The sequence below is a fragment of the Culicoides brevitarsis genome, chromosome 2 (genome assembly GCF_036172545.1).
Source record: "Culicoides brevitarsis isolate CSIRO-B50_1 chromosome 2, AGI_CSIRO_Cbre_v1, whole genome shotgun sequence".
Taxonomy (NCBI): domain Eukaryota; kingdom Metazoa; phylum Arthropoda; class Insecta; order Diptera; family Ceratopogonidae; genus Culicoides; species Culicoides brevitarsis.
Genome location: NC_087086.1, coordinates 9408247 through 9431326, shown reverse-complemented (window position 1 = coordinate 9431326; position 23080 = coordinate 9408247). Strand labels below are relative to the sequence as shown.

The 23080-nt window shown below is 31.8% G+C and overlaps 7 protein-coding genes across 9 annotated transcripts; 4 read left to right on the top strand and 3 right to left on the bottom strand.

Moving 5' to 3' along the window:
- Positions 1-2007: 2007 nt before the first annotated feature.
- On the bottom strand, positions 2008-2658 carry LOC134831623 (uncharacterized). Its single transcript, XM_063845411.1, has 3 exons — positions 2634-2658; positions 2312-2568; positions 2008-2257 (listed from the first exon to the last, which is right to left on the bottom strand). The coding sequence occupies exons 1-3, from the start codon at positions 2638-2640 to the stop codon at positions 2075-2077; spliced, it is 447 nt and encodes a 148-aa protein (XP_063701481.1). The 5' UTR covers positions 2641-2658; the 3' UTR covers positions 2008-2074.
- Positions 2659-3899: 1241 nt separating this feature from the next.
- LOC134830593 (sorting nexin-6) lies at positions 3900-10269 on the top strand. 3 transcript variants are annotated; one of them, XM_063844129.1, is made up of 6 exons: positions 3900-4286; positions 5029-5976; positions 7296-7478; positions 7633-7650; positions 9485-9594; positions 9761-10269. In XM_063844129.1, exons 1-6 carry the CDS (start codon positions 4104-4106, stop codon positions 9852-9854), a joined length of 1536 nt encoding a protein of 511 aa, XP_063700199.1. In that variant the 5' UTR covers positions 3900-4103; the 3' UTR covers positions 9855-10269. The 3 variants fall into 3 exon arrangements, with proteins under 3 accessions (XP_063700199.1, XP_063700200.1, XP_063700201.1); XM_063844131.1 differs by lacking the exon at positions 3900-4286 and adding an exon at positions 4559-4695; XM_063844130.1 differs by lacking the exon at positions 7633-7650.
- LOC134830594 (facilitated trehalose transporter Tret1-like) lies at positions 7641-9244 on the bottom strand. The gene is made up of 3 exons (XM_063844132.1): positions 9187-9244; positions 8439-9137; positions 7641-8385 (listed from the first exon to the last, which is right to left on the bottom strand). The coding sequence occupies exons 1-3, from the start codon at positions 9227-9229 to the stop codon at positions 7748-7750; spliced, it is 1380 nt and encodes a 459-aa protein (XP_063700202.1). The 5' UTR covers positions 9230-9244; the 3' UTR covers positions 7641-7747.
- Positions 10270-13684: 3415 nt separating the features above from the next.
- LOC134830491 (ribosome quality control complex subunit NEMF homolog) lies at positions 13685-16978 on the top strand. Its single transcript, XM_063843994.1, has 4 exons — positions 13685-13879; positions 13936-16423; positions 16482-16723; positions 16780-16978. The coding sequence occupies exons 1-4, from the start codon at positions 13824-13826 to the stop codon at positions 16976-16978; spliced, it is 2985 nt and encodes a 994-aa protein (XP_063700064.1). The 5' UTR covers positions 13685-13823.
- LOC134830492 (dTTP/UTP pyrophosphatase) lies at positions 16963-17808 on the bottom strand. Its single transcript, XM_063843995.1, has 3 exons — positions 17669-17808; positions 17225-17613; positions 16963-17169 (listed from the first exon to the last, which is right to left on the bottom strand). Exons 1-3 carry the CDS (start codon positions 17756-17758, stop codon positions 17037-17039), a joined length of 612 nt encoding a protein of 203 aa, XP_063700065.1. The 5' UTR covers positions 17759-17808; the 3' UTR covers positions 16963-17036.
- A 1243-nt stretch (positions 17809-19051) lies between these two features.
- On the top strand, positions 19052-20112 carry LOC134828470 (uncharacterized). Its single transcript, XM_063841449.1, has 2 exons — positions 19052-19356; positions 19419-20112. Exons 1-2 carry the CDS (start codon positions 19052-19054, stop codon positions 20110-20112), a joined length of 999 nt encoding a protein of 332 aa, XP_063697519.1.
- Positions 20113-21227: 1115 nt separating this feature from the next.
- LOC134828469 (uncharacterized) lies at positions 21228-22298 on the top strand. Its single transcript, XM_063841447.1, has 2 exons — positions 21228-21532; positions 21588-22298. Exons 1-2 carry the CDS (start codon positions 21228-21230, stop codon positions 22279-22281), a joined length of 999 nt encoding a protein of 332 aa, XP_063697517.1. The 3' UTR covers positions 22282-22298.
- Positions 22299-23080: the final 782 nt, after the last annotated feature.

Genomic DNA, 23080 nt, shown 5'->3' with positions numbered 1-23080 from the left:
AAATAACTGAACAATTTTTTATTTTTTTCTAAATTTTATGATTAAAATTAACATTAAAAAGCTAAAAAATTAGCAAATAAAAAAAATATAAAATTTTTGAACAAAATTTTTTGATTGTAAATTTTCATAATTTTTTTTAAAACTTATTGTGATTGAAATTAATTATAAATTAAAAAACTTCAAATAAAAAAAAACAGTTACAAACTAGATAATTTTTTTTATCAAATTTTTTAAGAAATTTTTCAAAAATTTCAACAGGAAATTCTTATATTTTTTTAATTATTTTATTTGAATTTTTATTTAATTTTTATTAATTAATTTCCTTCGAAAACAAGAAAAAAAATATTTTTTTTTAAATTCAATTTTTTTTTATTTTATTTTTTTTTTTTTGAAAAAGTATTTAATTTAATATGACAAAAAATTTAAAATAAATTTCAAGTTACTTAAAAACTTACCTTAAAAATTTTTAGGTGGAATCTCGGGACTTTCATTTTGTACTTGGAAACTGAATACGGCAAAGGAGAAGTTTGGGAAAAGTCAATTTATCCTGAAATTAAGAGATCTTTAAGAAAAATTTCACATTCAATTGCTCATCATACGGAATTAAAATCTGGTCGATTTGAGATTTACGGATGTGATTGGAGTAAGTTTTCTTCTTTTTTAATAAAAATTTCAAAAAAGTTAATTAAAAATTTTAAATTTTTAGTCATTACAGAAGACTACGTTCCATATCTGTTAGAAATAAATCGCCCGCCATGCCTCGGAATTTATTCGCCCGTTAGTGTCAGTGTTTGTGGTAAAATTTGCGAAGATCTTGTCAAAGTAGTTGTTGATCGGATGATGAATGGCGAGGAAGATACGGGAGAATTTGAAATAATTTATCAAGCAAAAATTGAGGATTTGAAAAAATTATCGTTGCGACGAGCGTCAACAGTTTCTGCGAACTCAAATTGTGATAAGGGAGCTCATATTTTTAACAGAAGATTTTCTACGTTATAAAACTGCCTCGAAAGCTGCTGTGATTTTGTTGTTTATTTAATAAAACTGCCATTTATCGTTAGAAAAATTGGACAGTCTATTAAATGCTTACATTCCAACGTTGCACATTGCATTTGTTTCTCGTTTTTGTGTGCTTTTTAATAAGTTTTAGTTTATTTCTTTCGAATTTTCGAAAAACTTTTCAATTTTTGAAACTATTTCAAAATTTTCGAAAAAGTTGAAATTTTCGAAAAAAAAACTTTCGAAGATTACTAATTAAGAGTTTTAATTTTCGAAATATTGTTCAAATTTTTCGAAAATTTTACAAGAAACCATAAGCATATTCGAAAATTGTTCAAATAGTTTTTTTAAATCTTCGAAAATTAATTTGATTTTATAGTTTTATATTAACAAAAAAATAAAATTTTCGAAAATAATTCGAAAAAATGGTCAAGAATTTTAAAATTTAAAAAAGAATTCAAGATACTTTAAAAATTGTTATTTAAAAATATTTTTTATAAAATTATTCAAATATATTAATTTCGAAAATTGTTCGAAAAAAATTTCAAATTTTCGAAAATACTGAAAAAATTAAATTTTTCGAAATATTTGTCAATGTTTCTCCTTTTTAGATTTTTTTTCATTCAAAAACTTATTTTTTGAAATGTAATTTTTTACATTATTTTTCATTATCACACGAGTTTTGTACTGAGATGCAAGTACTGACGTACATCATGCATAAAAATAGATTGATAACAAAAAACAACTGTTCTCTCAATTGCCCTTGCATTCAAACGATCTGTACAAGTGTTGGTAGAGATAAACAATGATCATCGTATACTGGTCAAGAAATGAGAAGCGAGAGTGTAACTAATTCACACAGAAGAGAACGGATCCCGCAGATTTTTGATAAAAAATAACAATACAAAAATAGATTGATTTCATCAGAAATTGAAATTTCAATCGAATTTTTTTATGATTTTTTTATAACAACAAATTAACTTCATATCTAATCAAAATTCAAATAACTTGTTAGTACAATAACACTGATAAGCTTTTTTATTATCTTATCACCAAAAAAGGCTCAAAAAATTATCTAATCCAAGCACAATACTTCGTAAGATTTGCATGCAACTTCAGCACCTCCGAATGGAATGTAGCAGCAACCGTGACTCGGTTGAACTTTTCCCGGCGTAATTGAACCTTCGTGATTGGCTCGTCCTGCATACAAAGTTTCTCCATCAGCAGTACTTCCAAAAGGAACCGCACTTGGGGGGACCTTAATTAAGATTTTTTATTAAATTCTGACTTTTTTCGATCTCGAAAAACTTACAGCGCCATCTCCGCAAGGCACCCAATGATATCTCACTTCACGCATAACCTCAACATTGTTCACTAAGATCTCTTCGCCGCCCCATGCAATGTAAGCAGCACTCTTGGCAGGAATAACTTTCGCTGGAATTATGTCGCCATTGTGATGAGCGCGTCCCAAATAGATGCCCGAACCATCTTGATCGACGCCAACTTGAACCGCTTGGCTTGGGAACGAATCCATGCCGCTTTGCGAATAGTAAGACTCAAATCTGTGTGCTAAAAAGGGGGGAAATGGTAACTTTTTGGACAACAATATTTGATGAAATTTTTGCTCTTCTTACTCGTCATTTCTGATGTGCTTGAAATACGAAAATGTACTGAAATTTTTTCAAATATTATCAGTCTATTTATTTTACCTGTTTATCTTCTAGCTGTGTTTATTTATTATCTTGCGATATGTGTTTGTTATCAATATGAATCATTTGGCCCGAAATTTCGGCGAAAATTGTATGCGATATGTGTTTGTTATCAATATGAATCATTTGGCCCGAAATTTCGGCGAAAATTGTATTTTTTGTTTTCAATAACGGAATGGAGGTACCTAATTTTTGTTTGAATGTTGATATGATAGTTTTTAAACAAGAAATTAATCAAAAAATTACTGAAAATGTCTTTTGGATGGTTCTTAAGCTTAAAAATTGAAAAATAAAAAATACGTAAAAAATACGTAATTTTGATTTTGAAAGCCCATTTGATAATTTTTAAGCTTGAAATTGATCAAAAATTATGGAAAGTGTCTTTGAATGTCTTTTTGATGGGTCTTAAGCTTGAAAATTGAAAAATAAAAAATACGTAAAAAATACGTAATTTTTATTTTGAAGGCCCATTTGATAATTTTTAAGCTTGAAATTGATCAAAAATTATGGAAAGTGTCTTTGAATGTCTTTTTGATGGGTCTTAAGCTTGAAAATTGAAAAATAAAAAATACGTAAAAAATACGTAATTTTTATTTTGAAGGCCCATTTTATAATAATTGAACAAAAGTTTGAAAACTTGCCCTTGGATGTCTTAAGCTTGAAAATTTTTTGAAGAACGTAATTTTTGTTTTGAGAGATGGTTTTTAAGCTTGAAATTGAACAAAAGTCATAGAAAATGTCTTTGGAACGTACGTAATTTTTATTTTGAGAGCTTAAGAACCATCAAAAAGACTTCCAAAGAAATTTTTTAGTAATTCTTGATCAATTTCAAGCTCAAAAACCATCAAATAAATAATTTTTTTAAAAAAAATTTTAATTTTTGTATAAGAAAAAAATTATCTTTGTAGCAAATCAATGAAATTTTCACCTAAAGATGCCAAAAACCTCCATCAAACGCTAATTCGCGTGTCAAACAGCATAAATATCAAAGCAAAAAACACACATCTGTACAACTGACTACTCATTTGTTAAACAAAAACTCTTTCTTTCGTCCGTATGTGTGCCATACAGATCGCTATCGTGCGTCGCTACATCAAAAAGTAGAGAGCTTGACACACTGAGAGATGATTATAGTAATTTTGTTTATTTACAATTTTTTTTCTGTGTGATGTGCTCGACTCGTAAGAAAACATTGAAGCAAATCAGACAAGATTAGTGACGATCATCGCTTGATCTCTTTATTTACAACTTTACGAGATAAAAACTGCACTAAATTCATAAATCTTTAGCTTAGTTGTTAGTTCGTAAGTAAACAGCTGCCTCAAAACTCGCCAAAAGTGATCAAAAAGACTGAAATTCATACTCAACGAAGCATCTTCCGCGAAAAAAATTGCCATGAGTGGCCTTGTGCGAAAATTAACCATCAAAAATCTCATCAACAAGGAGGAAAATGACTGTACTGTCGGAAATTTGCTGGAAACTGATCGCCCCTTTGCCGAAGATATGTTCGAGAAAGTCGATATCAACAAATATTTCAACGTTTCTGTAGAGGAAGAGGCATCGAACGGTACTCAAATGGTAAGTTTTCTAAAATTTCTTGATTTTTAAGAAATTTTTTTAAATATTTAAACCGATCGAGATCGAAATTTTATAATTTTTCTTAAAACGCCTCTGCAAAATGAATCACTTTTGATAAGAAATCCGCCCATTTATCGAAAAATTCACTTTTAACATGAAAAAATTAACGTTCAGTGCAATTGTGATAATTTCAAATTACACCAGGCTTGTCCTCCATGCCATCGAATCGACTTCGAGATCGAAATTATCGCATTTGACATTTCTACTTTTGATAATCATCGTAATTTAAAACAAATAGTTCCGCAGAAAAAGGTGAAATTTCGTAGTTTTGAGACTTTTTAGCAGCAAAATTTTGCCTTTCGATCGTTTTCCGTACTGAAAGTCACTCAGGAAGAGCCTCAAGATGATGGTAAGTGCAAAAATCCATCGAAAATTCCCTTGATAGCGGTTCAGAGTTGGCACCTCTAATTGAATTTATTGGTAAATTATTGAACTTCCTGCGGGTTCTTGATTGAAATCGCCCTCATTTCGTCATTCTGTGAAAGAAAAAAAAAATTTTTTTGAGAAATTATTTTTTTTCTGATGAATTTTTATCAGCTACGGTTCGTTTCAATTGAATTCCGAAAGTTTATCGCTATTTTGCTGTGTGACATATGTGTCGCTATGCATTAATTTGTGTGTCGGAATAACTTTGCATATCGTGACTCATAAAAATAATTCAATTTAATTCTCTTTTTTCAAGGATGGAGCTGATAGTGAAAGTCCCACGAATCACGCTGAGCTGCCAGAGACGCAAAATGACGAAAATTCGGCGTCACAACCCGCTCCAGAGGCAAATAACGAGTCAACTGAGGGTCAGAAGGGGACTTCGAAGAATTCGGACAACATGAATACCGTCGAAATCACGACAACGCCAACAACGGAAGTGGTGACGGCGGAAAATTGTCTCCTCGTTGACATTTCCGATGCGTTATCGGAGAAAGATCGCGTCAAATTTACCGTCCATACGAGAACAACGCTGCCCGGTTATGCGAAAACTGACTTTTTAGTGGTGCGACAACACGAGGAATTTGTCTGGCTGCACGATCGTTTCGAGGAAAACGAGGAATATGCAGGTTACATCATTCCGCCGTGTCCGCCAAGACCGGATTTTGATGCGTCACGCGAAAAATTGCAACGCCTGGGCGAAGGAGAAGGCAATATGACGAAGGAAGAGTTCAAAAAGATGAAACAAGAGCTGGAAGCGGAATATTTGGCGACTTTTAAGAAAACTGTTGCGATGCACGAAGTTTTTCTCACGCGTTTAGCGAGTCATCCCGTGTTCCGTTTGGATTCGCATCTGAAAGTTTTCCTCGAATACGATCAGGATTTGTGTGCAAAGCCAAAGAAGAAGCTCGATCTCTTCGGAGGCTTCGTACGGAGTTTCAGCAAAGCCACGGATGAGGTTTATCTGGGGGCGACAGTGCGCGATGTTAATGACTTCTTCGAGACGGAACTGCAATTTTTGGGCGAGTATAATGGGCATTTGAAAGAAGCAGCGGGACGCACGGAAAAAATGACGAAGAAACATAAGGAAGTCGCTGATTGCCATCTGAAAATCTCACAATGCCTTGTTCAATTGTCGACGCACGAGAGGGGCAGCTTGGAAAAGTATCTCGCGAAAACGGCGGAGATTTTTGAGAAAATTCGGGTGAGTTTTTTATTTTTACTTTTGAGGCAAGTGCAATTTTCGAAAATGTTTCACTTTAGTTAATTTTCAAAGCAATTTTTAAAAAAATATTCAAATTTTTATACTGATCGATTTTTTCTTTTCGACATTCTTTTAAATTAAATTTAAAATTTATTTATTTTAAATTTTAAGAATTTTTTTTTAATTTTTTAAATTTATCATTTTTTTTGAATAAAATTTTTTTTTTTGAATTTAGGCCGCTCCAAATAAAACTCAATAGTTTTGTCCAAAATTTTTGAAATAAAAATGGGGGGGGGCAAAAAAAATAAAAAAATTTGAAATACTTATTTTCATACAAAATGGCAAATTTTTTAAAAATTTTTGATTTTTGATCAATATTTTTGTTGTTTTGAGTTCTTTACATTGATATTTGTGTATTTAAAATTGATTTTAAAAAAATTTAATTTAAATTGAAAAAATTAATGTCCTAAAAATACTGTCAAACTTTTTTTTGAAAAATTTTATGTCGAAATACGATTTTGAATACAAAAATTATTAAAAATTGAAAAATTTTCTTAGAAATTTCTTGAAAAATTATCAAAATACACCATAATTTTTCATGAAATTTTTAACTTTTTTTTTTTATTTTGCCCCATTATTTTCGAATTTAAAATATTTTTTTCATTTGGAGCGGCCTTAAATAAAAAAAAACTAAAAAAAAATTTTTTTAATTTTTTCTGAAAAATTTTTAAAATCTTCGTTAAAATTTCGTTAAAATAATTTAAAATTTTATTTTTTTTTTTATTTTTCAAAAATTATATTTTTAAAGAAAATAATTTGTTTTTTGTTTTAATTTTCAAAAATAAAAATATACTTTTCGTAATTTTTGATATATTTTTTAATTTCTTTTATTTTTTTTTATGAAAATAAAAAATTTTTAATTTAATTTTTTTTTTAAATTTTTTCATCAGTAAAAAATTTTAAAAATTTTTATATTAATTTTTTTTTAATTTGAAAATTTAAAATTTGCGAAAATTTTTATTTTTCGTCATATTTTATATTTTTTTTTACATAATTTTATGGAAATTTAATAAAAAAAAAGATAAAAAAATTTAAATTCTTTAGAAATTTATTATTTTTTTTTTTTTTATCAAAAAATGGTAATAATTTTCATTAAAAATTCTAAATTTCTTTCAAATATTCAATTTAATATAAAAATTTTTTATAAAAAATTAAAAAAATTAATTTAAAATTTTTCGTTTCAAAAAAACATTTTTAAAAAGTTTTACTTACCTACAAAAATTTTTTTTTACCTTTTTAAAACGAAATTCTCCCTTCAGAACATGGAATGTCGCGTTGCGAGCGATCAAGACCTCAAACTGGGCGACACTTTGCGGTACTATCAACACGACAGTCACGCAGCTAAGGCATTGCTAATCCGCCGATTGCGATGTTTGGCAGCTTACGAGGCAGCAAATCGAAATCTTGAAAAGGCGCGTGCTAAAAACAAAGACGTTCATGCGGTAAGTTTCTCCTAAAATTTCCCCAATTTCCCGTTTTTTGTGACTAATTCACGCTCATTCACACATTCTAATTCTGAATTCTTTTATTTTTGTCCGTCGCGCACTTTTTTACTTGTCTTTAAAAAAAAAATGATAAAAAAATCACTTTGAGCAGCCATTGGAAGTTCAAGAGGTCAGTGTTTAGTGTGTTTGAAGCTTGCTAAAATTTTATTTCCCTTTTTTTTTTTGTATTTTTTGCATGAGCACTGTTGATTTTTTGCATGCACCAGTTATTTTTCAAGCAAAATCCTGATCTCGTCGAAGGTTTTTCCCTTAGTTTCGGGCAAATAAATGATCAAAAACGCCGTTCCAAGCAAACTGCAAGTCGAAAAAATCGTCAAAGTCCCGTGCATTGCAAATAAATCGATGAAAGTTGGCAAACATTTGATGGCGATGAAGGCACAGACGTTCAAAAGGACCATACAAATCGTAGTTGCTGCAGTTTTGATGTTTGTCGGAAAAATTTCCGCCATTATGGGGAACGGTAAATTCGAGACACCCAAGTTTGAGAGAAAAATCACGGCGGAAAAGGTGATTAACGGAAGAAAATTGATATTTTTGAGATCCATTGACGGAATGGAGTCAAAATAACAATAAACTGCCATAATGGAAAGACCAATGCTGATCCCCGAAGCTGACGTAACCATCAAAATTTTACGTCCTGCACGTTCAACGAGCAATGTCGAGCAATAACTGCCACAAATTTGGATGAAAGCAACAATTATCGCCGAAAAATTTGGCGAAAAGGTCGATCCAGCTTTGTCGAATATTGTTGCCGTGTAGTTGATCATGGCGAAACATCCGGAAAATTGATTCAAAATTACGAGACCTATTCCGATAGTCAAGGCGCGACGAGCAACGGGCGTTCCTAAAAAAAATTTTAGTGAAAAAAAATTGAAATTTTATCAAAAAATTTCTTACCAAAGTCCTTAAACTCCAATTTTTTGGGTTTTTCCAGCTTCTCGTCACTCGTCCTTCGTAACGACGTCATTTCCTTGATGAACGAAGCCGTAGTCCCCGACGCTGGAATTCCCCTATAAAACCTCAAAGCCTTCTCCGCTTCCTCAAGTCGGTTATTTTTCATGAGAAAAATCGGTGTTTCCGGCAAAAACGTAAATCCAACCAAAAAAATCGCCGACAACGGTAAAAATACCCAAGGAGTGACCAAAGGAGGTAAAAAATCGCCCACAATGTACGCCAAAAAGATCCCAATATTGCACGAAAGGACACACATCGATCCCATAAGACCCCGAACTCGCGGCTCCGTGATCTCCGAAATGTAAATTGGGACAACGATGAATGTGCCGCCGCCAGCAAAGCCCGCAAGGAATCTCGCGATGAGCAAATGGTACGGATACTGCGCGATAATGATGAAAATCCAACTTGCAATGTGAGGAATGGTAATTGTAAAGCCGGAAATTCGTCTTCCGAATTTGTCGCACATCCATCCGTAGAGAATTGTGCCTACAAGACCTCCGGGAGACATCAAAGCTCCGATCCATGACATTTGTTCGTTCGTTAAAGGACCCCCGTGAAGCGGAGTTGCATCAGATTGCAAAATTGGGAAACTGGGTGAAGTCCATCCGCAACATGCGCCGTTAGCGAGCATCATGATGATAGCTGAAAAAAAAGTTAAAAGAGATTTTTTTGAGGAAAAATGGAAATTTACCACAAAATGACGCCAAATATTGTCGTTTGAGCGATCCAGACATCGTTTTGCTCCGTTCTTGATGCGATTTGCGACTGAAATCTTGCTTTTGCTTGTTTTAACGATATTTATCTTAATCTCGTAACTGTCAGACGTTGTTTGTTCTAAATCATTATTGAGAAATTTATTATCTGCATCTCATGTTATCAAACAGAGGTTGACTTTTTCCCATTTTTTTTAGTAGTTTGTGATGCATTTTAATTTAAAATATTATTTTTATGACATTTTTTTAAAAAATATTTTTTTTAAACATTTTTAGGCGGAAGCTGCTCAAACATTAGCTTGCGAGAAATTTGAATCGATGTCATCGCGAGGGAAACACGAGTTAGTTAGCTTCAAAACTAGACGAGTTGGTGCTTTTAAGAAATCGTAAGTAGCTTTTTTCATCTTAAATTATCTAAAAAGTGACATTTTTCATCGAAAATTTGTAAATGTCAATTCAAAAAATGACCGTTAAAAATTTGAAAATCGCTTTTTTGCTAATTCAAACAAAAATTTTTATTAAAAATTTTTTTTTAATTTTTTTTTAATGCAGCTTGGTTGAACTTGCCGAATTGGAGGTGAAACACGCAAAAGCCCAATACGACTTCCTGCGGAATTCATTGATCGCATTGAAGGAACTTCAGTAATGGCAACATCACAATTTTTCAATTTCTGTGCTAAAATTTCTTCAGGTAGGAGAGAACCAAAAAAAAGAGTCTCTCTATAAATAATTTGAAATTCCTCAATATTATTGTTAAGTTTAAAGTTTGCATTTTTTTTTTTGTTTTTTTGAAAAAAAAGCACCAGTTAATTCAAAGCAGCTTGCTTTTATTTAAAAAAAATAAAAATAATTTAAAATATTTTTTTTTTGTAAAGAGAAAAAGTCTCTTAAAATATTCCAAAACGAAACATTCTCATTTTTCGATAATTTTTTTTTTTTTTTGTTAAAAATTTAATTTAATCGACATTTTTTTTTGATAATGAAGAAAAAAGACCTGAAAATGACTTCTGTACTAATAAATTTAAAAAATTTAATCTAAAAAATATCTTGAACAAACAATAAAAATCATGCTGTGTAATCTATTGATATAAATTATATGATATAATATATAAAAATTTATAAAATCTATCATTAAATAAACAATAAAACTGTATTTTACTGTACTATAGAGTTAAGGAAAAATATTTAAAATAAAGAAAATGATGATTTATGAACTAAAAAAAATCTAATTATTTAAATTTCATCCAAGTCGTTCTGAACTCTTTTGCATCTTTAGAATGAATATTTATTAACTTTTAGCTTTAAAACCCATCAAAAGTTGGTTGAAAAGTAACTTGAAAAAAAAGTACGATTTTTGCTCCTCATATGATAAAATCGTACTTTTTTTTATTTCTTCAAAAATTAAGAAGATTTTGATGGAAATCATCTTTAGAATGAATATTTATTAAATTTTAGCTTTGAAACCCATCAAAAGTTGGTTGAAAATTGACTTGAGAAAAAAAGTACGATTTTTGCTTCTCATATGATAAAATCGTACTTTTTTTTATTTCATCAAAAATCGATCAGATATCAATGGAAATCATCTTTAGAATGAATATTTATTAAATTTTAGCTTTGAAACCCATCAAAAGTTGGTTGAAAAGTGACTTGAAAAAAAAAGTACGATTTTTGCTCCTCACATGATAAAATCGTACTTTTTTTTATTTCATCAAAAATCGATCAGATAGCAATAGAAATCGACTTTAGAATGAATATTTATTAAATTTTAGCTTTGAAACCCATCAAAAGTTGGTTGAAAAGTGACTTGAAAAAAAAGTACGATTTTTGCTCCTCATATGATAAAATCGTACTTTTTTTTATTTCATCAAAAATCGATCAAATATCAATGGAAATCATCTTTAGAATGAATATTTATTAACTTTTAGCTTTGAAACCCATCAAAAGTTGGTTGAAAAGTGACTTGAAAAAAAAAGTACGATTTTTGCTCCTCACATGATAAAATCGTACTTTTTTTTATTTCATCAAAAATCGATCAAATATCAATGGAAATCATCTTTAGAATGAATATTTATTAAATTTTAGCTTTGAAACCCATCAAAAGTTGGTTGAAAAGTGACTTGAAAAAAAAAGTACGATTTTTGCTCCTCATATGATAAAATCGTACTTTTTTTTATTTCATCAAAAATCGATCAAATATCAATGGAAATCATCTTTAGAATGAATATTTATTAAATTTTAGCTTTGAAACCCATCAAAAGTTGGTTGAAAAGTGACTTGAAAAAAAAAGTACGATTTTTGCTCCTCATATGATAAAATCGTACTTTTTTTTATTTCATCAAAAATCGATCAGATATCAATGGAAATCATCTTTAGAATGAATATTTATTAAATTTTAGCTTTGAAACCCATCAAAAGTTGGTTGAAAAGTGACTTGAAAAAAAAAGTACGATTTTTGCTCCTCACATGATAAAATCGTACTTTTTTTTATTTCATCAAAAATCGATCAAATATCAATGGAAATTAACTTTAGAATGAATATTTATTAAATTTTAGCTTTGAAACCCATCAAAAGTTGGTTGAAAAGTGACTTGAAAAAAAAAGTACGATTTTTGCTCCTCACATGATAAAATCGTACTTTTTTTTATTTCATCAAAAATCGATCAAATATCAATGGAAATCATCTTTAGAATGAATATTTATTAAATTTTAGCTTTGAAACCCATCAAAAGTTGGTTGAAAAGTGACTTGAAAAAAAAAGTACGATTTTTGCTCCTCACATGATAAAATCGTACTTTTTTTTATTTCATCAAAAATCGATCAGATATCAATGGAAATTAACTTTAGAATGAATATTTATTAAATTTTAGCTTTGAAACCCATCAAAAGTTGGTTGAAAAGTGACTTGAAAAAAAAAGTACGATTTTTGCTCCTCACATGATAAAATCGTACTTTTTTTTATTTCATCAAAAATCGATCAGATATCAATGGAAATTAACTTTAGAATGAATATTTATTAAATTTTAGCTTTGAAACCCATCAAAAGTTGGTTGAAAAGTGACTTGAAAAAAAAAGTACGATTTTTGCTCCTCACATGATAAAATCGTACTTTTTTTGCTCCTCATATGATAAAATCGTACTTTTTTTTATTTCATCAAAAATCGATCAGATATCAATGGAAATCAACTTTAGAATATCAATGAAATATTGAATATTTAAATTTTAGCTTTGAAACCCATCAAAAGTTGGTTGAAAAGTGACTTGAAAAAAAAAGTACGATTTTTGCTCCTCACATGATAAAATCGTACTTTTTTTTATTTCATCAAAAATCGATCAGATATCAATGGAAATTAACTTTAGAATGAATATTTATTAAATTTTAGCTTTGAAACCCATCAAAAGTTGGTTGAAAAGTGACTTGAAAAAAAAGTACGATTTTTGCTCCTCATATGATAAAATCGTACTTTTTTTTATTTCATCAAAAATCGATCAAATATCAATGGAAATCATCTTTAGAATGAATATTTATTAAATTTTAGCTTTGAAACCCATCAAAAGTTGGTTGAAAAGTGACTTGAAAAAAAAAAGTACGATTTTTGCTCCTCACATGATAAAATCGTACTTTTTTTTATTTCATCAAAAATCGATCAGATATCAATGGAAATTAACTTTAGAATGAATATTTATTAAATTTTAGCTTTGAAACCCATCAAAAGTTGGTTGAAAAGTGACTTGAAAAAAAAGTACGATTTTTGCTCCTCATATGATAAAATCGTACTTTTTTTTATTTCATCAAAAATCGATCAAATATCAATGGAAATCAACTTTAGAATGAATATTTATTAAATTTTAGCTTTGAAACCCATCAAAAGTTGGTTGAAAAGTGACTTGAAAAAAAAGTACGATTTTTGCTCCTCACATGATAAAATCGTACTTTTTTTTATTTCATCAAAAATCGATCAGATATCAATGGAAATTAACTTTAGAATGAATATTTATTCAATTTTAGCTTTGAAACCCATCAAAAGTTGGTTGAAAAGTGACTTGAAAAAAAAAGTACGATTTTTGCTCCTCACATGATAAAATCGTACTTTTTTTTATTTCATCAAAAATCGATCAGATATCAATGGAAATTAACTTTAGAATGAATATTTATTCAATTTTAGCTTTGAAACCCATCAAAAGTTGGTTGAAAAGTGACTTGAAAAAAAAAGTACGATTTTTGCTCCTCACATGATAAAATCGTACTTTTTTTTATTTCATCAAAAATCGATCAGATATCAATGGAAATTAACTTTAGAATGAATATTTATTAAATTTTAGCTTTGAAACCCAACAAAAATTGGTTGAAAAGTGACTTGAAAAATTTCTTAACGTATTTCTTATACAAAAATTTCAAATTCTAATATTATTTTAATCGAGATCGAAATTGTTCTGTCAAAAATTTATCACAACAAAAATAAATCTGCACAAAGACGTGATAAAATTTTGTCAAAAATCAAGAAATTCTTCACTTTTCTGCGTTGATGCCCGATTTTTTTAAAAATTTCAAAAATATTTAATCAATTTTTGGTGAAATCATTCAAATAAAAGCTCAAATTTTCGTTCCTCGACCAAAATGAAGACCCGGTTCAACACATTTGACATCGTTTGCCAAGTCACTGATTTGCAGAGGTAAGAAATTCCTCACAAATTTCCATATTTTCCGCTAATTCCCTCGAAATTTTCAGACTTGTTGGCATGCGAGTCAACCAAATCTACGACGTGGACAACAAAACGTATCTCATCCGTTTCCATCGCAACGAGGAAAAATCCGTGCTTTTGCTCGAGTCGGGCATCCGTTTTCACACGACAAACTTTGAATGGCCTCACGGCGTCGCGCCTTCCGGTTTCACGATGAAAATGCGAAAACATCTCAAAAACAAACGTCTCGAGAAATTATCGCAACTGGGCGTCGATCGAATCATCGACTTGCAATTCGGCACAGGCGAGGCCGCATATCACATCATTGTCGAGATGTACGATCGCGGCAACATCGTTTTGTGCGATCACGAGTACATGATTTTGAACATTTTGCGATATCACATCGACTCGGATGTCGTGAAATTCGCTGTAAAAGAGAAATATCCGCTCCATTTGGCTCGTCAGTACGAAGGAGTGCCAAGTGTTCAAAAATTGAAGGAAGTTCTGGCAGCGGGAAGAGCTGGAGACTCATTACGAACCGTTTTGAACCCCGTTTTACCGTATGGCGCATCGTTAATTGATCACGTATTGACCAAACATGACCTCATTTTGTGTCGTATCAAAGGAAATTCCGCGGAAAATGATGAAAAAACCGACGAAACACATAAAAAGAAGCAAAAAAAGAACAAAAAGAAGGATCAATTACTCCCGACGAAGGATTTTGACATGCAAAATGACCTAAATTCACTGCTAAATGCCATCAACGACGCGGATTTGTTGTTAAAACAAGCAATGGAGACCCCATCTGAGGGATTTTTGATCCAAAAAAAGGAGCAAAAACCAATTGTGAAAGAAGGCGAGGACGAATTCTACTACACGAACCTCGAATATCAGCCAATGTTGTACGCGCAATACGAAAATGAGCCTTTTAAACGTTTGCCCACGTTCGACGCGAGCATCGACGAGTTCTATTCCGAGCTGGAAGGGCAGCGAATCGACAATAAAGCGTTCCAAACGGAAAAAGAAGCTCTCAAAAAGCTGTCAAATGTCAAAGATGACCATGCCAAGCGTGTTCAGGACCTTTCCAAGTCGCAACAAGATGACATCATGAAAGGAGAATTAATTACACGAAACCAGGAACTCGTGGATCGAGCAATTTTGGCGATTCGCAGCGCTTTGGCGAATCAAATGTCCTGGAGTGACATCCAAGAACTCGTTAAAGCGGCGCAAACGAACGGAGATGAAGTCGCAAAAGCCATTAAACAACTGAAATTGGAGATAAATCATGTGGCCTTGAGTTTAACGGATCCCTATTCGCATCCGGGGTCCGATGGAGAGGAGGATGGCTTGAAACCGATGACAATTGACATCGATTTGGGACTTTCTGCCTTTGCCAATGCCCGAAAGTACTACGATATGAAGCGAAGTGCCGCGATAAAGGAGAAAAAAACCATCGATGCTTCCGAAAAAGCGATGAAAAACGCCGAAAGACGAACCCAGACAGCTCTCAAGCAGTTGAGGACCCAAACAAAAATCTCAAAAGCCCGAAAAACGTATTGGTTTGAGAAATTCTACTGGTTTATAAGTTCGGAAAATTATCTCGTAATTGGCGGACGAGATCAGCAACAGAACGAAGTCATCGTAAAACGTTACATGAAACCGCATGACGTTTATGTTCATGCCGAAATCCAAGGTGCCTCGTCGGTGATCATCAAAAACCCAACAGGCGAAGAAGTTCCGCCGAAAACTCTTTTGGAAGCTGGGACAATGGCAATTTCCTACAGCGTTGCATGGGATGCGAAAATCGTAACAAGCGCTTATTGGGTAAAAGGCGATCAAGTGAGCAAAACGGCGCCAACGGGAGAATATCTCGCTACCGGAAGTTTCATGATCCGCGGAAAACGTAATTTTTTGCCGCCATGCAATTTAATCCTTGGATTGTCATTTTTGTTCAAACTTGAGGAAGGCTCCGTCGAACGACACAAAAATGAGAGACGCGTTCGTACCTTTGACGAAGAAAAAGCGGATGCTGCTGACTTGGCACATGCTGCCAAAGAAGAAGACGACACGGAAATTGATTTGTCGAAGGAAAGTGACACCGAAGAAATCACTCAAACCGAAGAAAAAATCGAAAAATTAGAAATTTCCGACAAAAAAGAGGCGGAAAATGAAGAAATTGAGTTCCCCGATACGCAAGTTAGCATCAAACATGACTTTGCACGTCAAGAAAGCGCATTGGCGGAAGAAATAGTGCGCGAAAAATTAAGTATGTGTGAAGGAGATGCCGATCAAGAGTTGATAATTGCATCGCAACCGGTAAAAATCAAGCAACAAATGAGCAAAAAAACGAAACAAGCGAATCGGCAAGAGAAAAAAGATAAAAAGGGCAAACAACAGGAGCAAAAAAGCATGAATCAAGACAAATCTGGCGGAAATCAACTAAAAAGAGGACAAAAATCGAAGTTGAAGAAGATTAAGGAGAAGTACAAGGATCAAGATGAGGATGAACGACAACTGAGAATGCAAATTTTACAGGTAAAAAAATTTTTTCGATGAAATTCTTAAATTTTATGAGAATTTTTGTTAATTTTAGTCGGCTGGCAACAAAAAAATCGAAGAAGAAGTCGATTCCGAGGACGAATCTTCATCAAAAACGAACCAAAAGCAACAACGACAAAAGCCCCAACCTAATAACGCGGATGAGGATCTCGATGATACGCCAGCTGCTGCTGAAGTTGACATGATTGACACCTTAACAGGCCTTCCCGTGCCCGAAGATGAGTTGCTATTTGCTATTCCGGTCGTTGCTCCTTATCAAACGTTGCAAAATTACAAGTAAAATTTTTTTTTTAATTTTTTTTTGAAAAAAATTCATAATTTTTTGCTTTTAGGTTCAAAGTAAAACTAACGCCCGGTTCAGGTAAACGTGGAAAAGCCGCCAAAACAGCCTTGGAAATATTCGTTCGTGATAAAAATTGTTCGCAGCATGAAAAGGACTTGCTTCGTGCTGTCAAAGATGAGACTCTGGCAAGAAATATCCCGGGAAAAGTCAAGTTATCGGCGCCACAAATGCATAAAGTTAAAAAATAATCAAAATTTTCGTTGTTTCTGGTTATGTTTCATGGTTGAAAAAATAAAAGTTGAGTTTTTAGTCAAATAATTTGATGAGTTCCGTGCACAAGCGGTATAGAGGTAAGCCAACTACTGTGAAATAATCGCCTTCGATGCGTTCAATTAGGCATCCGCCGACACCTTGGATGCCATAACCGCCTGCTTTGTCTCTAAAATTGAAAAAAAATTAAAAAAATTCGAAATTTTTAAAATTTTTTTACCTACAATGGTTCTCCTGTGTCAACGTAAGCTTGAATTTGGGCGGAAGTTGCATCGCCAAAGAACACATCAGTCTTTTCCGTGAACCTGGATACCTTTTCGCCATATTTTATCGCTACTCCGGTATACACTGTGTGCTTTTTGCCAATTAATTCGCTCAACATTTGGAATGCCATCGGTCCATTTTTGGGTTTGCCATAGAGTTTGTCGCCCAAAGTCACCATTGTGTCAGCTCCGATGACGATATCAGGCTTTTTAGCATCTCGCGAGAGACGTTCGTGCACTTCCAAGACCTTTTGATAAGCAGTTTCTTCCACAAATGCACCGAAATCTGGAAAATTCTTTGGATCCAAGTTTTCTTCGAACAACGAAGGGCACAATTGAACATCAACTCCCTATAAAAAAAATATTTTTTATACAAAAACAAGTAATGACAATGACTTTTCGCACCAAATTCTTGATCAATTCCTGTCTTCGAGGCGATCCGCTTGCGAGAATGACGTTTTTGGTCTTTAACTGATGCAAAATCGGTTGTAACATTTTCAGATTTTACGCTTTTAATAACAACAAAAATTCAACATGCGAACATAAAAACAACAAAATAAAAATATTAGATCTCGAAATCATAAAAGTCATTCAAAATCGTCGACGGTTGTTGTTTTTTTCATCGAAATCGATTTTGAGTCGAAAAATACACGCGCAAGAATTTTGTTTGCAAAAAAAAAAGATATTTCAGTTTTTTTACTATTTAAAAAGGTGACAATTGTATCAATAAATGTCGTAAATCGCTGATTAAATAAATGTCGTCAATCGATTTCATCAAAACAACAGAAAAAAACTCAATTTGAAAGTCAAACAAGATTCGAGTTTTGTATAAATTTTTTTTTGAATGTTAAGGTAAAATACGATCTTTCGCGAAATCCTTCAAAAAAATTAAAATGATCTTTAAAAAAAATAAAAAAAAGATCGACTTTGTACTGTGTAATCAACTGAGTAAAGTTTAAAGTAATGAATATTACGGTGAAGTTGAAAAAAAACGATTAAAACTTGTATTTAATATCAAAAGTTTTAAATAAAAAATGGCGGACAAAATGAAAAGATCAGTATTAAAAGTTTGGTTATGTTTAAAATTTTGAGGTTATGTGCAAAAGATCCGTTTCTAAATTAAAATATTTATAACAAAAAGAGTTCGTTAACTACTTTCAATGAGTTTTTTTGCAAATAAGAAGCATTTCTATCTGAACATGATTTAACAGTCTTAAAAAATAATGATCTTTAGATCTCGTGATACTTGTAAAATTTTCTTTAAAGAAAAAAATCTATATTTTTGTCCTAGATTAAAAGAAAAATACAGAATCGATGAATAAATTTTTAAAAAATTAAATCCTCGAATACAAGTTGAAAGATATTTAAAAAAAATCTGAAAGGAATAATTTTTGAGGTTAGGTTTGAGAATGCATAACCGCAGTTCGAAGAACTATAAAGAACGGGATGCATTTTTCATTCATCGATAATAATTTTGTTGTTTTTTTTAAATTTAAAAAAGTTGAAAAAAAGCTTAAGGAATTTGATTTTTCTCTCTTCGTATGTGTCGATAAACGAAGTTTGTACCAAAAACTATTTGAACAACTGTAGTCAAGTTTTGCGTTTTACGAAAAACATTATATATAGCTCTTATACATACAACCAAATTTAAATTTGTCTAAAAAATTTCCGATTTTTTCTAAAACACATTTTTCAAGTTGTTTGCTTAGCAACAAAATCTTCAATTTTTCACAGTATAAATTTGAAGAAATTAGCTTGAAAGTTTCAGTCTAAAACAGAAGCTCAAAGATGCTGTTTAAGGTTTTAATAACAATTTTAGGTGTTTGTGTGGCATCGTCACTCGCTACCTTCAACGCCTCTGATTACGAGAACAATGTAATCATGTACACATGGAACAGTGAAGGAGCACATTACAACTTTACGTTCACGGAAGAGTCTTATACAACATTCCAGCAAATGTGCCCTCCGCCATCTAACTGGACCATTGTCTCCCATGCATGGAAAGAGAATTTGCAAAAAGAATTGTGGACTGAAAACATTGTACAGAGTTTCTTGAATTTCCGTGGAGGTTGCGTCATGTTCTTCGACTATGAGTATGTCTTGATTTCTCAATCGAGGTTTGTGAGTTAATGTTTGAATTTTTTTTTGCTTTCAGTAATTATGCTAAATACGGATATTTCCCTATGGTCACGCATACCATGGGAATCGGAGAAGTTTTAATCAAATTGTTCCGTCAATTCGAAACAATGGGTTACGATCCTGCTGATGGTTTTCTCTTCGGAAACGGATTCTCGTCGCATTTGTTCTTCATTGCTGCCTACAACTATTCGCCATGCACAATTGGTCGAATCGATTCATGCGATGCTGCCAAAGCAAAATTCTTGAATGACTCGGAAGCTGTTCATCTTGCCCCGAAAGCTGCCAAAAATGTTATTTGCTATCATACCAGCAGAGCATGGGGAACACATTTGAGATATTGTCAGAAGAATATCAACTTTGGTCGTTGCGGTATTCATCAACCTGCTGTTACTACAACCAAATTGACAAATCATGAGCTCTGTCCGTACATCTACAATAACACGTTTACAGTTAACTTCCCAATTGTTCCAAAAGAAACCGTGCACAAACATTACAGAACGAAATGCAGAAATTTGACAGTTACGCCTGAATTATTACCGGGCGACAGACAATTCGCTGGACCTCGTTTGAAGACTTGCATCCCTAATGGAGAGTATTATGTCTTGACTGAGAAAGAGTTCCCTTATAACGTTCCATTGACCGATTCCGGAGATGGAGAATACGATTACAATGATGAGTATGATGATAATGAAGATGATGATGCAGAGTAAAAATATTATCGTCGAATTGATATTGCATTTTTTTATTGCCTGGTGCATTAAAATTGAATCTGATAAAGTCAGAATAAAATGATGGAAATAAATTGTTTCGTTTTCTTAAAAAATTTCGAATTGAACGTGAATCATAAGTATTTTTTGACCATATTTGTTTTTCCTCCATTGTATGAGTAATGAAGCTATTGTTTGAACACCTGCAACTTATTTTTGAAGTTTCGTGAAAATGTACATGTTTTAACCCTTGGATCAGAAATGATCGAATTAGCCATTTTGGAATTTGAAACGTGCATTTTACTTCAGCTCTTTTTTGAAGCTCCAGATATTATTTGTATATGATACACTATAGGATATATGATACCTTTTTAGATAGTTCCAAGTACGTATTCTTCAAGTTTAAAGTATCATGGTAAAATTCTTTTAAGTTAAGTACTTCGTCTTCCTTTTTTTTCTTCGTTTCATTAACAAAGTTCCATATTGGCATCATACTAAATCGCATCATCCGGAATCCTAAGCAATTTTTCCATGAAGGTATCATCTCCTTTGTTTGATTTTCCATCAATAATTTCAATTATGTCATCTTCCAGAATATTTTTTCCGCCATTTTGTTGCGATTTCTCAGTTGCATTTTAATAGATGTTCTTTGTAGGCTCATTTTAATAAATTTGTTAGACAAAATGTTTAGCTTTGTTTTTGAATTTAGAATGGAGTTAATAAATTATTAAAAGTGCTTAAATTTAATTTTTAAATAAAATTTTCATTAGCAGAAAAAATTTAACTTTATGTACTTACGTTTTATATTTGAATTTACATCATTGAAATTAAACTATTGACAACTAAATAAACTTACTTCGGGTGTTCTAAAATTAAGAAAAAAAGAAATAAAGTCACTGTAAGAATTCATTCATTTGCGATACAAAAATGATTCAAGGGTTAAAATGCTTGAAAAAAATTATTTTTTTTTTGTATTGGTCAAAAAAATTGCGATCTTTCGAAAACACATTTTTCCTTTGTTTACTTGTCAATTAAACCGCCATTTTTTGACAGTATAAAAACGAAGTAATTGGCTTAAAAAAGTTAGTCTTTAAACGATCTTTAAACGAAACTTAAAGATGCTGTTCAAAGTGTTATTAGCAATTCTGGGTGTTTTTGTGGCATCGTCTCACGCTACCTTCAATGCCTCCGACTACGAAAACAACGTAGTTTTCTACACATGGAACAGTGAAGGAGCACATTACAACTTTACGTTCACGGAAGAGTCTTACACAACATTCCAGCAAATGTGCCCCCCTCCCGCTAACTGGACCATTATTTCACATGCGTGGCAAGAGAACTTTCAAAAAGAACTGTGGACCGATAATGTTGTGCAGAGCTTCTTGAATTTCCGTGGAGGTTGTGTCATGTTCTTCGATTACGAGTATGTCTTGATTTTTGAAACGAGGTAAAGTTTCTTCATATTTTTCTTCTTTCAGTTCTTACGCTAAATCAGGATACTTCCCAATGGTAACCCACACAATGGAAATCGCAAAAATTTTGATCAAATTTTTCGAGCAAATGGAAACAATGGGTTACGATCCTGCTGATGCTTTCCTCTTTGGAAACGGATTCTCGTCGCATTTGTTCTTCATCGCTGCCTACAACTATTCGCCATGCACAATTGGTCGAATCGATTCATGCGATGCTGCCAAAGCAAAATTCTTGAATGACTCGGAAGCTGTTCATCTTGCCCCGAAAGCTGCCAAAAATGTTATTTGCTATCATACCAGTAGAGCATGGGGAACACATTTGAGATATTGTCAGAAGAATATCAACTTTGGTCGTTGCGGTATCCATCAACCTGCTACAGTTCCAACTAGATTAACGAATCACGAACTTTGTCCGTACTTCTACAATAACACATTCACGGTTAACTTCCCGATTGTACCAAAAGAGGTTGTGCACAAACATTACAAAACAAAATGCAGAAATTCAACAATTACTCCGAATTTATTACCGGGCGATAGACAATTCGCTGGACCTCGTTTGAAGACTTGCATCCCTAATGGAGAGTATTATGTCTTGACTGAGAAAGAGTATCCTTATAATGTTCCATTGAATAAATCCGGAGCTGGAGAATATGATTATTATTACGAATATGATGACAATGAAGAAGATGATGCAGAATAAAAAAATCCTTCATTGATCAGTGCATAAAAGTATCTGAAATAATCAGAATTAAATAAAATAATAAAATAATTTTTTACCGCATTTCGAAGGAAAAATGCGGTATTAAACTCGAATTTTTCTGTTTTTTTTTATTGAAGCTTCAAATTTAAATTTTTTAACGTAGCAACTGATTCAAAGCTTACACGCTTAAATTTTGGAATTATTGTTCAAACTATTTTGACTGTTCGAAAAATTGTTATTTGTTTGTATAATCGCTTTTCAAAACATATGTTTAAACATGTAAAATATGAACACGCTTAAAAATATATTCAAAAATTACCTTGAAATATTACGATGAACCTTTGAGGCACGTGTTTTAATTTTATTTGATTTTTTTTTCTAATATGATGGGCAAAATAAATTTAAACAAATATTTACCTTTCCGGGTGCTTGAAATCTGCTCTAATTTATTTCAGCAATGTATGCTCTAAAAAAAAGACAATTATTAAAAATTAAATAAAAAAAAAAGATAAGAATATTAGAAAAAAATATTTTTGAAGCTTTAAAAATTTTCATTCATGGGTAAAATCATAAGATAAAAAAATAATTTAAAATATTATTTAAAAAAAATAATATTTTTATGTTAAAATTAGTTTTTTTCCTTCTTATTAAAAATCATTTGAAAAGCTTTTTTTCAGAAATTTTAAAAAAAGTCTTATTACTTTTGAGTGCTATGGAAAAAAAAAATTATTTTTTTTTGTCAAAAAAAAAATTAAAAATTTATTTTTAATCAGTTTATTTTTTTTTTAATTAATTATTA

Excerpts from the sequence above, each read along its gene's own strand:
- LOC134831623 (XM_063845411.1), bottom strand. Across the intron at positions 2,258-2,311 it reads TGCCTTGCGGAGATGGCGCT|GTCCCCCCAAGTGCGGTTCC; the intron begins GTAAGTTTTTCG and ends ATCTTAATTAAG.
- LOC134830593 (XM_063844129.1), top strand. The coding sequence starts at position 4,104 with ATGAGTGGCCTTGTGCGAAAATTAACCATCAAAAATCTCATCAACAAG. Across the intron at positions 4,287-5,028 it reads CATCGAACGGTACTCAAATG|GATGGAGCTGATAGTGAAAG; the intron begins GTAAGTTTTCTA and ends TCTTTTTTCAAG. Across the intron at positions 5,977-7,295 it reads AGATTTTTGAGAAAATTCGG|AACATGGAATGTCGCGTTGC; the intron begins GTGAGTTTTTTA and ends TTCTCCCTTCAG.
- LOC134830594 (XM_063844132.1), bottom strand. The coding sequence starts at position 9,229 with ATGTCTGGATCGCTCAAACGACAATATTTGGCGTCATTTTGTG. Across the intron at positions 9,138-9,186 it reads ATATTTGGCGTCATTTTGTG|CTATCATCATGATGCTCGCT; the intron begins GTAAATTTCCAT and ends CTTTTTTTTCAG. Across the intron at positions 8,386-8,438 it reads ATTGGAGTTTAAGGACTTTG|GAACGCCCGTTGCTCGTCGC; the intron begins GTAAGAAATTTT and ends AATTTTTTTTAG.
- LOC134830491 (XM_063843994.1), top strand. The coding sequence starts at position 13,824 with ATGAAGACCCGGTTCAACACATTTGACATCGTTTGCCAAGTCACTGAT. Across the intron at positions 13,880-13,935 it reads CAAGTCACTGATTTGCAGAG|ACTTGTTGGCATGCGAGTCA; the intron begins GTAAGAAATTCC and ends CGAAATTTTCAG. Across the intron at positions 16,724-16,779 it reads CAAACGTTGCAAAATTACAA|GTTCAAAGTAAAACTAACGC; the intron begins GTAAAATTTTTT and ends TTTTGCTTTTAG.
- LOC134830492 (XM_063843995.1), bottom strand. The coding sequence starts at position 17,758 with ATGTTACAACCGATTTTGCATCAGTTAAAGACCAAAAACGTCATTCTC. Across the intron at positions 17,614-17,668 it reads AGGAATTGATCAAGAATTTG|GGAGTTGATGTTCAATTGTG; the intron begins GTGCGAAAAGTC and ends TTTTTTTTATAG. Across the intron at positions 17,170-17,224 it reads GTTGACACAGGAGAACCATT|AGACAAAGCAGGCGGTTATG; the intron begins GTAGGTAAAAAA and ends TTTCAATTTTAG.
- LOC134828470 (XM_063841449.1), top strand. The coding sequence starts at position 19,052 with ATGCTGTTTAAGGTTTTAATAACAATTTTAGGTGTTTGTGTGGCATCG. Across the intron at positions 19,357-19,418 it reads GTCATGTTCTTCGACTATGA|TAATTATGCTAAATACGGAT; the intron begins GTATGTCTTGAT and ends TTTTGCTTTCAG.
- LOC134828469 (XM_063841447.1), top strand. The coding sequence starts at position 21,228 with ATGCTGTTCAAAGTGTTATTAGCAATTCTGGGTGTTTTTGTGGCATCG. Across the intron at positions 21,533-21,587 it reads GTCATGTTCTTCGATTACGA|TTCTTACGCTAAATCAGGAT; the intron begins GTATGTCTTGAT and ends TTCTTCTTTCAG.